The 14,744-nt window shown below is 36.7% G+C and overlaps 3 protein-coding genes across 5 annotated transcripts; 2 read left to right on the plus strand and 1 right to left on the minus strand.

The window, feature by feature from the left end:
* Positions 1–1,225: 1,225 nt before the first annotated feature.
* LOC119992646 (upstream activation factor subunit UAF30-like) lies at positions 1,226–3,656 on the plus strand. The gene is made up of 2 exons (XM_038839445.1): positions 1,226–1,603; positions 3,329–3,656. Exons 1-2 carry the CDS (start codon positions 1,295–1,297, stop codon positions 3,452–3,454), a joined length of 435 nt encoding a protein of 144 aa, XP_038695373.1. The 5' UTR covers positions 1,226–1,294; the 3' UTR covers positions 3,455–3,656.
* Positions 3,657–4,123: 467 nt separating this feature from the next.
* On the plus strand, positions 4,124–10,017 carry LOC119992433 (bifunctional TH2 protein, mitochondrial-like). 2 transcript variants are annotated; one of them, XM_038839112.1, is made up of 7 exons: positions 4,129–4,583; positions 5,602–5,710; positions 6,352–6,642; positions 6,783–7,197; positions 7,340–7,603; positions 8,989–9,610; positions 9,742–10,017. In XM_038839112.1, the coding sequence occupies exons 1-6, from the start codon at positions 4,198–4,200 to the stop codon at positions 9,399–9,401; spliced, it is 1,878 nt and encodes a 625-aa protein (XP_038695040.1). In that variant the 5' UTR covers positions 4,129–4,197; the 3' UTR covers positions 9,402–9,610; positions 9,742–10,017. The 2 variants fall into 2 exon arrangements, with proteins under 2 accessions (XP_038695041.1, XP_038695040.1); XM_038839113.1 differs by lacking the exon at positions 9,742–10,017 and having other exon boundaries at positions 4,124–4,583; positions 7,340–7,710; positions 8,989–9,122.
* Positions 10,018–10,234: 217 nt separating this feature from the next.
* LOC119992478 (inositol phosphorylceramide glucuronosyltransferase 1-like) lies at positions 10,235–14,631 on the minus strand. Of its 2 annotated transcripts, none has more exons than XM_038839186.1 (10): positions 14,201–14,631; positions 13,787–13,907; positions 13,179–13,364; positions 12,512–12,675; positions 12,152–12,259; positions 11,716–11,853; positions 11,485–11,622; positions 10,999–11,266; positions 10,775–10,898; positions 10,235–10,624 (listed from the first exon to the last, which is right to left on the minus strand). In XM_038839186.1, the coding sequence occupies exons 1-10, from the start codon at positions 14,444–14,446 to the stop codon at positions 10,483–10,485; spliced, it is 1,635 nt and encodes a 544-aa protein (XP_038695114.1). In that variant the 5' UTR covers positions 14,447–14,631; the 3' UTR covers positions 10,235–10,482. The 2 variants fall into 2 exon arrangements, with proteins under 2 accessions (XP_038695114.1, XP_038695113.1); XM_038839185.1 differs by having other exon boundaries at positions 10,999–11,284.
* Between the last annotated feature and the right edge of the window lie 113 nt (positions 14,632–14,744).

Genomic DNA, 14,744 nt, shown 5'->3' on the forward strand with positions numbered 1-14,744 from the left:
AAACCATTTTTTCAAAGAAAACATTGCTATAAATAATTTATGATTTGTGAAAAATATGAAAATAAAAAAATAAAAATAAATGAAAGATGATTTTAATTGCATATAATGAATCAATATAATTACTTTTAACCGATGAGGATTGACAATTGATTGAAATTAGGCATATGTGTGTCAAACTCTTTAAAGTCCAATGAGAAATATATTTCTGAATGATATTTAAAAAGTGTCATCTCTTTAATATTTATAGGGAGAAAATGGAGGAAAAATGAAGAAAAATATTTCTAAAATGCTTTGTATGTTCTTTTCTTAGCTGGTGTTAAAATTGAAAATAAATGAAAAATTTCCTTTGTTTTCTGTTCTTTTCAAGGTAAAGATTTGTCAAATTTACAGGTCTTTGATGCAACACAACATAAGAGATGTTGTACAAATACTACAAACATGAAACAAAATGGAAAAGGAATAAATGTATTAGAGTTTTCTTGCCCAAAATGTATTAGAGTTTTATTGGTTTTGATTTTCATTAAATTACCTACGTGTCACAGTATATTTTTTTAAAAATATATAATAAATATCTAAAATACCAACTTGTGAGGCCACTTAGGAAGGGCACAAAACCAAAACAAGAGAGAGCTGGGGTAAAAGATGGCACGGTTTTAGCTTTCTCGTTTTGATCTAGTGGCAGTTGCGGGATACTAATAACTAGCATGTGATTCTTCTTTCTTCTTCTCTAACGGTTGTTGGTCTGCGTGGTATTGAATAGTGGTTCTTCGGTTGCCTTCAATTGTATTTAAAAAAAAAAATTGTCAGGACACATTATAGATTAGTTGAATTTTGACTTTTGTCAGTAAGCATCACCAATTTAATTGTTTGAAATGTCAAAAGTATGCCCGTATGAGTACTTTTGAATAATTTTAATTTTTGGATACCTAAGTTAGAGGTTTGGAAATTTCGCTTTCATCAAAATTATATTTTCTACAAAAATTAATATATTCATAACGATTTATCCTACATTTGCTTATAAAAAAAGTAAAAAAATTGAAGTTACCGTTAAAAGGGGGGCAAAAACTAGTGGAAGAGCAAAAAGAGGTATATATTTTAAATAACCAAAACTAAGGTGGCAAAAGTAGCAAAATAGCATGGTATTTACATTAATTACATGATACTCGCCGTCACATTAGGGTCAGGGTTTCCCTACTATGCCTTTTACTCGCCCAGATTTTCTTGGAGACAAACAGAGAGAGACAGAGAGAGAGAGAGAGAGAGAGAGAGGCGGGAAGAGCGAGAGAGGGAGAAAATGTCTTTTGCGACTTCTAGGGTTTTCAAAGCATGCAGGGCATTATTGGCTCCGGCGAGATCGTCGGCGGCGGCAGCCACTGCTTCGAAAGCGTCATCCACGGCTTCGAAAGCTTCATCCACTGTTACTGGGAAAATAAAGGCGAAGCCGAAGCCGAAGTTGACAACACCGACCTCGTCTAAGCCCACCGGCATCCTGAAGGTGACACCAGTCTCGCCAGCTCTCGGTGATTTCCTGGGGTCCCCGGAGTCCTCCCGTACCGAAGCCGTCAAGAAGATCTGGGCGCACATCAAGCTTCACAATCTCCAGGTCTTCGTTTACTCTCGCTGTCTTGCTGTGTCTTCATGTTTGTTAAACGCTAGTGTTGATCTGCTGCTTTGTATGTGTAGCCTATTCCTAATAATTTGTTTTGATGTGATTTCGCCATTATTGCAATGTTCGTTTAAGGTTCTTGATCTTCGTAGACTATGGATTTTGTTCTTGAGACCTTACTTTCGTGTTTCTTGTTATGGTTTTTTTTTTTTTTTTGGGTTTTTGTTCTTATTTCTCTCCCTTATGATATGCGTGTTAAACCCTAGATTTTTTTAGGGTTTAGTGTTCTTATATATTGTTTAGAAAAGGCAGACCTAGTGCCAAGATTACTTCATGCAATGTAGAGCTCATGAGTACAATTCCTAAAACTATCAGTGCTAAGCCAGACCACATCATACCCATTCCCTATCCCTCTGCACTGTGTGCCCCGGAGTTGTTTACCTTTCCTTATATGTGGTTTTTTAATATTTGAAATGTTTGCTTATACATGGTTTATATAAGGTTTGTTCATGGTTCATTTTAATTTTCTAAAAGTTGATGTTGTGATTATTATTGATGCTTTAGTATTGGCTTGTTGGGTTCTCTGTGTTTGTGTTTGGCTTAAATGCTTTGGTAAATGGATTTGAATTTCACCATGGTTTTTCCTCTGTTCCCTTGTAATTTGGTTTCCTAATGGACCAAAATTGCAACTTCCTGTCATCTTTTTGGTTGCTTACAAAGCAGAGAGAAATGATAGGAGAGCACTAGAGCAGAGAAGTTAAGTTTCTTGAATTATTTGTTGTGGTTATGTCTATTAAACTATGTAAAAGGATCTCTTCCACTTTTTGATGTGTAGGTAGCAGGCTAAAGTTAGGTCAGCTCTTTATCTTCTTAGGTCTAAAATTCAAAATTTGAAAATGTAATATTGTAGCCTAAAGGCATAATATGCTGTTGTGATGGAAAATTATTCATGTATATAATTCCTTGAAATCGATTTTTGTTCTCGAAAGGCAATGCCTTGGTAATGGGTGCTAAATTTTCTTCTGATTGATGCATAAAAAAGTGCTTAAGATTGTATAGATAACCATTTAGAGAAAAGGAAAGATAAAACATTTATATCACTGTTGCATAATGTAAAACATTTTGTTTTACTTTCCGAACTTACTCTTATTGGCGGGACGTGGTTTATGTCAGTTTAAGAATGATTGAGTCAAAGACTGAATTATCATATTTAAGCTTCTTTCACTATGATTTGACTAGAACAATCTGATGCAGCACTGAATAATTTGAAATGCATACCTTCAAAGTTGCTGCTGATCAATCTTTACCCATTTTAAGCTCGTCTTCTTTTTTAGGAAGAGATGATTGACAATTATATAGAGGACACAAGATGGCTACAGAGTCTTTTGTAAGACTGCACGTAATGTCCATTTTGTCTTAATTTAATGTGCAAATAATGTATGGGTGGGCTGAATTTTTTTTTTGAATTGTAGAATGTACCCTATATAGAAGGGTACCAAGAGGAGTGCCTGAAGATGGTTGTGTTGATTTTAGTGTATCTTGATTTCATGTTCAAACATTAATCGCTATACCCTAGTTTGTCCTCTCTTTAGGTCTTGATTAGTACCATTCTTTTTTTGAATATATGTGATGCTTACTGTTCTTTGAAACCAAAAGGATTGAGGAACTTTATGGTCTATCAAAGTATCATTGGTTAACAGATGTGGATTATTTTGGCTGCAGAACCCAGCAAATAAGAGGGAAATATTTTGTGATCAGAAGCTGAAGAACCTATTTGATGGGAAAGACAAAGTTGGATTCTTGGAGATTGGAAAATTGCTGTCCCGCCATTTTGTGAAGACTGATTAACTTCTGATTAGGATATGTATTCGGTGTTTTAGCTTTGTAGTGGCTTCCCCAACCCTCGGAAGAGCGAGCTCTTATGAACTAAATTTGCGTCCTTTTGCTTGTTATGTCACTTTCAGGGCTGGGTTTATGTATTATAACCAGTTTTCAGTGGGACGTATTGTGAAATTAATTTGGCAAGTGGTATACATTGTTTTTAACTCCACTTCTTGTTTTTCTTTTCCTTATTGCTGCCCTTTTCATTGCTTATGAATTTAATCATATATTGCCTGCCCTAATGGTAGGTATACCAGTAGCTGATATTCTAGTTATCTCAGCTTTTTGTTGGCCGTTGTGGAGTTGCATGATTTTGATTTCACTTCGTCCAACGGGATAACTGGGATACCATATCTCAGCTTTTTGTTGGCCGTTGTGGAGTTGCATGATTTTGATTTCACTTCGTCTAACGGGATAACTGGGATACCAAAGTGATGCGATGAGATCTTATCATTTTTGATTTCTTTTCGTTATATATTTCCACTTTTTTAAATCCCAATATTAATCTAAATTTATTTATTTGTTTTATGCTGAGGGGCCTGAGGCCCAAAGAAAAATAGAACATGAAGAACAACAGTTAAAAGGCCCAAACTATGCAAAACAAGCCCAAGGCGGAAAACATGATTGCGCAAACTGCCGGGTGCCAACTGATTCACGGGTTCCAGCACACTCCTCCTCTGATCCTCTCTCTCTCTCTACACATTTCTTTGATGCCAATACTCTCGTCCTCTACAAACCCAATCAAAAATCTCTGCATCTTCTCATCCAATCTTTGGTCGCAAGCCAGCTTGTGCAGTTCGTTACGATCCAAACCTGTCGATTCATTCCTTCACTGTCTCTCTCTGACTCGGAGATCGTCTGACATTCCAATGGCGATCCCTCCTAAGCCGACGTCCATGGCTGCAACTACTTCCGGAGGTAGTGTGGATGGCGAGGAGGGCATCGCGAGGAGGTTCTGGATCAAATTCCGCCGCGAGTCGATCTTTGCCATGTACACTCCATTCGTGCTCTGCCTTGCCGCGGGCAATCTCAAGATTGAGAGCTTCAGGCATTACATCGCTCAGGATGTTCACTTCCTCAAGGCATTTGCTCATGCGTAAGTTGATTTCTTTGTGATTTTGAATTTTTTTTTTCTGTTCTTTTATTTGCTTGGTTGCTTTCAAAGGGCTCATAGAATAAAGTAGAGCTGTTAGAATATGATATTTTCTTGTTATTTGCGCAAATATGTTTTGTTTAGGTGGCCGAGAAAGTGTGATGCTCAAATGGAACATTGTTTGAACTTGGAAGGGGTTCTTATCTGCGGATATTGATTATTTTGGAAATATCTTATGGATTGCTAATTCAATTTTATTTGATATGGAGAGGATAGGAAAACATTATTGTTTTAAACAGCTATTATTTAGTTTCTTGATGAATCATTGTTTGTTTTGTCATCAGTCATCAAATTGCCGGTCGTTTGCCATCATTTCACCTGCCTATGTCCCTTTTTTGGTCATTTCTCAACCGTTTTGCTGTGCTAATGAGGTTTTTGGTTACATAAAGTTCATGGAAACAAATTATATGCCAACTCATAATTAATCTAGGGTTAATTATAAATTTTGAGCGGTGTTCCTGAGAATGCGCAATGATTTTTTTTATATTGTTAAAAATGGTTTAATCTAGGTCACCAAGTGGGTGCTGACCCATAGCAGCATTAGAACTTAGAAATTAGAATCAAGCTTGGGTAATGGTTGATTTTGGATTTTAAGTTGTTGGAATTAGCCATTCTCTATGTTAAGGTTGGGAAGGGAAGAAGAATATTATGTTTTGTGTTTATTTGTGTTTGGGACCTGACAAAGTTGTAGGCGTAGCTTCCAGTTATGAGTTTCATTCAATTGACTGGTATTTTGCTATGTTTTATTTTATATATTTGGGAATTCAAAGGGAACTTGAGTCATGTACTCAGGTTGTTGGAGGATGATCAGATTGTTGTTATATGCATATAGCCTTTGCAGACATCACAGGATCAAAAAATGTTTTGGTTATCTGTTAACTAGAAATAATGCTCTTTGTTTATGGGCATGCAATGGTCGTTCTGCCCCCAAAAAATTTATTGCTCTTTGTTGGATGTACAGGTATGAGTTGGCTGAAGAGTGTGCTGATGATGACGATGCAAAAGTAGCAATCTCTGAGTTGAGGAAAGGTGTTTTAGACGAACTAAATTTGCATGATTCATTTGTACGGGTACGACAAGAGCTTTTCTCTGCTCATTAGCTTTGTTTAACTGTTGAGAACTTTATAGAAAAGAATAATGAAGCTAAAATTATTGTTACATTCCTGAAAAGGTTTTTGATTTGACATTTTGTACTTCACATAGTGCTTGCTTTAGATCATAGGACCTAAAAATATACTTGGCATGCTATAGAATTCAAGCCTTGGTGGAACTTGTTCATGGACACAAGCCCAGAACACCATTCTCATGTTGAACGAGGAGCTGGTGTTATATTTAAGGACGTGAAATACTGGTTGTGTAGCGTAGGTGATCACTTTAAATATCAAACATTGCCAAGAAAGAAGCTAGTTGATTTATTAAACATATGTTAAATATCTTATCTTGAAGAGAAGCAGTTGCGGACCTAATCTTCCACTACTTAGCTTAAGTCATGGTTATGAATGAATTCTCATTTAAGTTCCTCTAATGCTTACCCTAGGATTCTTGGTTTTTGCGTCCAAATCTAATCTTATAAGCAAAAAGAGAAACAATATAGCCCCTAAATACTCTTAGCCAGTAAGTTACACATCAATTTTACTTGGCATATGCACTCCTTTTCTTGCTCTGCGAGGTGTTTCTACTTTTTAATATTTTGACTTCTTGAATTATGAAGGAATGGGGTTCAGACCTTGCTAAAGAGGTAACCGTAAACTCTGCAACAGTTAAATACACAGACTTTCTTGTGGCAACAGCCTCTGGGAAAGTTGATGGAGTAAAAGGCGCTGGTAAAATTGCAACTCCTTTTGAAAGAACAAAATTTGCAGCCTACACACTTGGAGCCATGACACCTTGCATGAGGCTATATGCCTTCATGGGAAAGAAGTTCCAGACTCACGTAGATCCTGCCGAAGGCAATCATCCTTCCAGGAAGTGGATTGAGAATTATTCATCAGAAAGTTTTCAGGTATATCATATTGTACAGCAGGTGATTTTTTAAGTTTATTTAAATGATCTATCTAATTGTACTTTGCTGACTACAGTCTTGGAGGAAAATACTTTACATAAATGACCTTTTTTGCTCAACTATTATATCATTTGATTTAGGCATCAGCTCTGCAAACCGAAGACTTACTGGATAAACTTAGCGTCTCATTTACAGGAGAAGAGCTTGACATCCTTGAGAAGCTGTATTACCAGGCCATGAAGCTGGAAATAGAATTTTTCTGCGCGCAGCCGCTACATCAGCCTACTGTGATCCCTCTAGTAAAAGAACATAATCCTGCAGAAGATCGTCTTCTGATATTTTCTGATTTTGATTTAACTTGCACTGTTGTTGATTCATCTGCTATTTTGGCGGAGATAGCAATAGTAACTGCACCAAAATCCGATCAGGCTCGACCTGAAAGTCAACTTACTCGGATGTCATCCACTGAGCTGAGGAACACATGGGGTCTTCTTTCAGGACAATACACAGAAGAGTATGAACAATGCATAGAAAGCATTATGCCCTCGGAGAAAGGTCTAACAAATTATTCAACCTTTTGTATGATACTGCAAGATAACCATTGTTTGGAAGCAAGGGTTGGAGTTAAAACATTTAAATAAGATTACTAGGTCCAGTAAATTTTTCCTTATGGTTTTCCTTTTCTTTGGGTTTGTAGTTGAGTTCAACTATGAGTCCCTACGTGGAGCATTGGAGCAACTCTCAGAATTTGAGAAAAGGGCTAATTCTAGGGTGATTGAGTCAGGGGTATTGAAGGGTCTGAATCTTGAAGATATAAAACGCGCTGGTGAACGGCTGGTTCTTCAAGATGGTTGCACTGGTTTTTTCCGGAAAATTGTCAATAGTGAAAGTCTGAATGCAAATGTGCACATTCTTTCTTATTGTTGGTGTGGGGATCTCATTAGGTCAGCTTTTTCTGCAGGTATGTTTTCCAGATTTGCATGCTGCAGGCTCATTATTAATTGTTTTCTGTAAAGGGGTCAGTAGTCACAAGTTCCACATGCTAGCATAACCTTTCTCACTCTGTGTATAAGATCTCTTTATCTTTATGGGCTTTACGTTGTATTATTCCTTTGATACTGATTTTTACGAAAAAACTTGACTTATTCTGAGAGTTTTATTTTGACGAGTTTGGATGTTGAGTAAGCATATAATGTCTTTTGTTTGATGCTGTTGCCAGCTTCTATCATAATTCTTCTTCATAAAGTAATTGCTTGTTTTCGGATGAGTCTTCGCTTTAGATTTTAGTTCTCAGAAGCAGAGATTACTTTAAAACCTCGCTAAATCCATTAGGTTGATCAATTATATTTTTTTGAAATTGAATTTTGTTGAATTATATTACCATAGTCTCAGCTTTCCCTGATTTCAAAGTTTAACAAATATGATTTGAGATGGAGGAATTTGGAAATATTTAAGGGAGGCTAATGTTAAATATCGTTGTACTGCAGAAATTTTCACCAAGAATGAGAGAACAATAGAAGTGATAGGGTTTTAGCTGGTGCGTTTGGTGTATTTAATGTGTAAGTAACGTTCTGGGAGATATATTCTTTGGGATGCACCATAATTAATATCTTTGGCAATCAAAATAAATGTTCGAAGAGATGTATGACCTATGGGCACTGAGCAGATATGAGATTTAAGTTAATCAAGTCATTGTTTCAAAGAGAAAAAGGAATATAATGATCAATAACATGATAATCAGGTGGACTTAGAAATGTGAGCTTTTGGTTTAAAAGAAATAAATATTCATCTTAAAGTCCTTAGAAGTTAAGGATTGGATTCTTTGGGCCTGTGATGTTTAGATGAATAAACAAACTGAGACAGGTCTGATAATTGCTAGATTCATGCATTGACTTGGGTAGTTTAGTTAGTTGTTAATTGCAAGTGCAACTTTGCTCTCATCACGCTCCATCTAATATGATTGGTATAGCTGGGTGGGGTCACATGATTATGAAGGCATTCAAACTTTGCCTCCTGCGTGCGTGCGTTCATGAAGAAAGGTGACTTGTAGGCTTCTCTTGTTGGTGGGATGACAACATTCTACAACATGGTTGATCTCGATGCTTATCCACATGCATGCTCTCATTGCCCAAGTTACTCAGATGACCTCATTATTTTTAGAGCAGCTTCATAAATTTTTTAACCTCAATAGTGTTATTGTCCTGGTCATGTTCTAACTTTTAACCTAATTTTGATGTGTTTGTTCATCATACTTCTTGCTATTCCTTTGTTCAAAAGGATGAATGTTTACATTCCCTTATAAAATCAGAATCAGCAGTTATTTACTTGTATATCCTTTTTGGACAGGGAGCGTAAATGCTTTAAATGTACATGCGAATGAGTTCACTTTCGCAGAATCCATCTCCACAGGTGAAATTACTACGAAGGTGGAATCTCCCATCGACAAACTGCAAGCTTTTGATACTATCCTGAAGGACTATGGTGAGGACAGGAAGAACTTGATGGTTTATATAGGAGATTCAGTTGGTGACTTGCTTTGTTTGCTCAAGGCAGACATTGGCATTGTTATTGGGTCTAGCTCAAGCCTAAGAAGAGTGGGGAGTCAGTTTGGTGTATCATTTATTCCATTATTTGATGGTTTGGTTAAGAAACAGAAGGAATATGTTGAAGGAAGCTCTTCTAATTGGAAGGGACTGTCTGGCAATCTTTACACGGTCTCTAGTTGGGCAGAAATACATGCCTTTATTTTGGGGTGGTAGAGTCATATCTTTTGCTCTCACTCATCAGCGTTAGCTAGGACAGAATGAAGGAATCAAGTTCATGTACAATTGAACACAAGGATCCAAGTTGGTGGCTAATTTTATTAGGGGCCACTTATATGCCGCTGTATTTCCCTTTTGTTCCCCCAATAGGGTCATCCATTCAGAGATGTAATATCACACCATCGGCGGGATAATTATGTGATCAGGTATACAAAATTCTCTCTCTCTCTCTCTCTCTCTCTCCCCCACCTTTTTTGTCTTCTCCTCCTTGCCTTAATAGTTTTTATTACTATTATTAATTCTAGTCACTTGACTTTGTTCTGTTGTCTTTCTCCAGGCTTGAAGTGATTCAGCAGCATGATCATTATTGGAAAGGAGTTGGTGTTAGACATACCATTTTCTTTTGGTGATATAATTATACTTTGAAATCTAAGTGCTGCTAGATGATTTTTCATATATTGTTGCTGTTCAATATTTTGGCAGGGATGGCAATTTGGAGAAGAAATATATATATGTATGTATGTATATTTTCAGTTACGTTGGTACTTAAACATGCTTAGCAACTGTTGCGATTCTCGTCGACCACAAAGTGAATGCGTTGGTTCAATCTGTATTCATTCTTGTTTTCTGTGTTTTACTTCATTTCTCTGATTGGTTATAATTTGTTTATATATCTTCTAGTCTTAGCGTCAGGCTGCTGTATGGAAGTATAATTGTATGGAAGTTTAGCATTTTCGATAATTTTAACTCTAGGCAAGTCTGTTTCTTGGCTTTCACTCTCCCATATTAGTCTTCAATTTATGTTTGGTTGCTGAGAAAATGAAAGAAAATTCTGTTGAAACTAGTGGTGAATTTCAAGGTGAAGAACAGAGAGTATCAACATCAAAAATTCCTGAAAGAACGTTACATCAAAACCTATTGAAAGGCAGGAAAAAAAAAAAAAACATTCTATTCTTGCGAAAATGATGCACAATATTTTACAGTTACAAATCTATTGTAAGCTCATTATATGTTAACAAACCTTACAAATTAAACACAAAAATGCACGAGTCTGGTCTTCATCACTTTCCGACACCTATCAGCACAAGAAACACATGCTTCTGGGTCGTGTTGTGTCTCGATCTTCAAGGCCTCTTGAGAATGATCGCAGTGCAAGGTGCTCTGCAGCATATGTCATGAACGATGCCAAAACTAGACCTCCGGCGACCATAAACCCTAACCTGTTTGACAAAAAAGCGTCTATGTTTATAAATCCAATTGTACTTTTCTGCGGATGCTATACAGCAAACCATGAACAAAATATGAAAGAGATTAACAAGAATCTCCACCCCAACAAGTCATATATATACTCTGGTAAAAAGAATAATTACCTAGGAAACAGAGCAGTTATCCCAAAAAGAAAAGGTAAAGATGGGGCAGCAACAGCCAAAAATGCCATCCCCAACCCATAGTACCATGTCGCAATATCACAAGACGACGCTTGCCGCTGATGACCTGCAACACATCAAAGCATCGTCCGGTGATTTAAATCTAAGACTAAATAATGCAAGGCAGATTACTGTAGATAAGATGAAAATAGAAATAGTAAGCAAACCTTTTCCAGAATCATAATCCAAGGATTCAGGATCAGAGGAATACAACCCTACTGGAACAGCCACTGTCTTTCCCCATCTGTAGGTGAAGTGTAGAAAAGCTCCAAATAAAGCAAAGAAAATTGTGAACGTCCACTCGTACATTAAGAGCAAACCAGTCCATGGCATCACTTGCCGAGGCACAATTGCAAGAGCAAATCCAATGGACACTGCAGCAGCTATGAAACACACAACTACAGAAATCCCTCCCAAATAGACAGGCACCTTTGACTGCATAGCAGTGGAGAACTGTTGACATCACAACACCGAATTGTAACTTGCATACATGATTGTATTTATAATTAATCATAAAGACCATAAAAGGTATCCGGTACTGGTGAATTGAACATTCCAATAGGACAGCACAATACTTCATTCAAGAACTGGATCATAAAAACAATACAAGGAAATGTTCTCATCAAATCTAGGAGAAGCGTAAAGGAACAAACCTGATGGTTGGAATTAATTGAAGATGATGAAGAAACCCCATTATAAGCAAGTGTTCCATTGGATCTAACTGTATAGCTAAGGTGTCTAATATGGTCGCAAAATGAGCTTCTACAAAATGAACCAAAGTGATCCCGGATCTGCATTGAATATAGTTTTTCTTTGAGATCCAAATAACAATAATCTGCTAGTCTAAAATTCTTAGAAATTAAAATTATTTAGAAAATGCTAACCTGAAGAGACGAGCGATAACAACAGAAAAGTACAGTGAAAAGTGGCATAAAGAAAAGGAATTTCACAACAAGCTCATCATTTGGATTTCTGCCGCCTCTAGTACCAGGAAGGGTATCCGCAAGCTGTTCCCTAACATTCTGTAGCACAAGAAATGAAACATATTACATGTCATATAGCTGGAAGTTCACATATCAAACCCCTTTAACCAGGTAGCCAGCAGAAAATAATTCCATAATGAATCTCTAGAACATTACATGAAAGTAGCACAAACTTTCCTCCTCCCCTACCCACACCACAGAAAAGTGCACAATATCACACCGAAAAAGAAAGATGGAATAAAGAATGAAAGAAAGGAAAACAACCCAGCATCAGGGGCAGAAGCTAAGAGATCAGAAAAACCAATTAATAATCAGGCAAAGAAATAGAAGCAAGTACCTGCCAAACATCAACAGGTTTAAGAAGCCATGATGTCCACCAGTCCCAAGGTTTAAGGGGGCCAAGTGTATAATGAATGACACAGAGTTCATTCTCATCTACCATCCACTGCATGGAGAACATACAACAAATAAGACAACAACTTATCAAGACAAAGGCAAAGAATGGAAAGAAGAATAATATACCAAAGAATGGAAAGAAAGTTACTAGAGGATGGGTAAGCCATCCTCCACTAAGTGAATTCAGCTCAAATTAAAAGTAAACATATTGCATGTAGGATAAGAAGCAGCATACCAACATAACTAATAAGTTTGTAGAACTAACTCATCATAATATGGTGTACACAGGTAATATTTATACCTTGTTAGCAAGCATGTACAGACCAACATCCGCATTATACAGAGTGGAAAGTCGCTGCATTTCTGGGACGGGCTTAGATTTTACCACCTCCAGGGGTATATTTGGCTCGAAAACATGTGCATTAGGAAAGTCAGAGTAATACGAGTTCAGAAAACCCTGATCTCCTGTGATTATAGCAGAGAATCAGAATAAAATTGAAACAAAGGCAAAAACCAATAAGACTGTAGTCCTCCAGCCAAATGTATGAAAACGCAACTAAAAAAACAAATATGTTATAATGTACACACACCAGAAAGACCAAAGTTCCAAAGTAGTCACGGTAAACCATGACATCAGAACGCCATGTACAGTACTTATGTAATTTAAAGATGAGAAAATTGGTTTTTAGGGCAAAATAAGTAAATACTACGATTTGCAAAATACAGAAAAGTAATCTTGTTCAGACATAAGTAGAGGCACTGATGCTGATAACAAGTACATAGCTGCTTGAACCTTCCATAAGAGGAATTCCTTACCATTACTTCTACTAGCCTTAGAAACCATAACAAGAACAAGCAGGTTTTTTCTTCTAGAAAATCTCATCAAATTACATTACGGAGAGTATCAAACTCATATAAAAGATATGAACACATGATGGCAGCCATAAATAACACAAACAAATGCTTACCTCCGGTATAAGAAGGCAAAGTGGTCACTTTGCTCATCATGTCATTGAAAACTTTTTCAGATGGTTCAACCACCATGACTCCTGAATTCAGCCTCTCTGAATGCTTCAAGTTAGCACAGAATTTCCCACATTTAAATAAATCCTCTACACTTTTTACCACAATTGTATCCGCATCAAGATACACGACTGCAAAAACAAATATCAAGGAATGTGATCACACAATACAATCTCCTGAACAACATTACATATACCATAAAGGAAATACACATTAAAACCTCATATTGATAGAGGTGAGTAATTCCAAGTTTATTTGAAAGAAAAGGATGTAATATCCAAGCATCAAAACCCAGAGTATACATAATATGCATGTACAAAATAAGAAAAGTGACTTCCAGATGAGTTCAGTGTAACTCATAGATGCTCCAGAAAAAAGATTGTTTTATATTTTGGGAAACCACAACATAACACACAACATCTCACTAGCCTCCAATGATAAGAAGAATGAAAAGATTTGATATTTTTAGTCTCCAGATGGAATAGTATCCTAATGCAATCTGAAGACATAAAATTTAAGCCATTACAAGTGATAAGAGAAGCTGGAATTGTACCTTTCTTGTAGTTGGTCATGTTGAAAATTTTTAGTTTGGTGTAAACACCCCAAAACCTCTTCGGACGCACTTGATTGGGGTTCACCAACAGACTAATCTTCTCCACTAACCACCCATCAGCCTGGAGGACCATTGTACAAATTAGAAACCAAGACAACATCAATGGAGATTCAAAAAAATAAAAAATACAAAGTGGTGTTAATCGAACTAGAGTACTCACTCCACTCAATCAAATTTGATCAAAATGGATTGGTTACAGTATTATAAAACTTTATATAAAGTTTCTTCAGCAATCCGAGATGGGTGGTGTGAAGGGACAATTTCAACTAAATTTCCTAATTTGGAAATTCTGCATTAATTGATCTTATAGAAACCTAAAATAACAAAATAACAAACGAATGATTGTTTCCGCACCTTGAGAAGCTTCTTGGCGTAATCAGAGACGCCATCGGAGACAAGAACCACCATGTCCTTCTTCGATCCGGTGTCGCGTATTGATCTCCCCAGAACCCTGACTCCCAACAGGAACTCATCTCCGTAGAGAAGCGTCACATACGCCTCGTCCGTCGACTTCGACAATCCAAGCGAAGCTGCGGTAGAAATTCCAATCGAGACCAGCAAAATTACCAGTAGCAAGAACCAAGACTTCCATATTTTCATAATTATCCAAACGGATATGCTGGTTTTCCGATGCCGATTTCCTCGAGAAAATATGTGTGATTTTCTCGAGAAAATGAGGAATTCCGGATCTTTTACGCGCTAGTCGTTTTTAAGATTCGTCGTCTCTAACTTTTCACTTTGCTGGTCGTTCCAGGTTTGAAATGTCAGCGATGATCCGCTGCAACGAAGTGTGCATATTACCCATATATATATTTGGGAAAAATAAATTAATTACTGGTTATATATATAAAATAAATTAACTTATATTAATTACAAATTTACAATAAATGAATAAAGA

The sequence above is a fragment of the Tripterygium wilfordii genome, chromosome 23 (genome assembly GCF_013401445.1).
Source record: "Tripterygium wilfordii isolate XIE 37 chromosome 23, ASM1340144v1, whole genome shotgun sequence".
Taxonomy (NCBI): domain Eukaryota; kingdom Viridiplantae; phylum Streptophyta; class Magnoliopsida; order Celastrales; family Celastraceae; genus Tripterygium; species Tripterygium wilfordii.

Bases quoted from the DNA above. Each gene is read 5' to 3' on its own strand.
- LOC119992433 (XM_038839112.1), top strand. From the start codon at position 4,198: ATGCCAATACTCTCGTCCTCTACAAACCCAATCAAAAATCTCTGCATC. The intron at 5,711-6,351 runs GTACGACAAGAG...TGAATTATGAAG, and splicing joins TGCATGATTCATTTGTACGG to GAATGGGGTTCAGACCTTGC. The intron at 6,643-6,782 runs GTATATCATATT...CATTTGATTTAG, and splicing joins ATTCATCAGAAAGTTTTCAG to GCATCAGCTCTGCAAACCGA.
- LOC119992646 (XM_038839445.1), top strand. From the start codon at position 1,295: ATGTCTTTTGCGACTTCTAGGGTTTTCAAAGCATGCAGGGCATTATTG. The intron at 1,604-3,328 runs GTCTTCGTTTAC...TTTTGGCTGCAG, and splicing joins TCAAGCTTCACAATCTCCAG to AACCCAGCAAATAAGAGGGA.
- LOC119992478 (XM_038839185.1), bottom strand. From the start codon at position 14,446: ATGAAAATATGGAAGTCTTGGTTCTTGCTACTGGTAATTTTGCTGGTC. The intron at 12,260-12,511 runs GTATAAATATTA...TTCTCCATGCAG, and splicing joins TGTACATGCTTGCTAACAAG to TGGATGGTAGATGAGAATGA. The intron at 10,625-10,774 runs GTAATTATTCTT...TTTGTCAAACAG, and splicing joins ATAACTGCTCTGTTTCCTAG to GTTAGGGTTTATGGTCGCCG.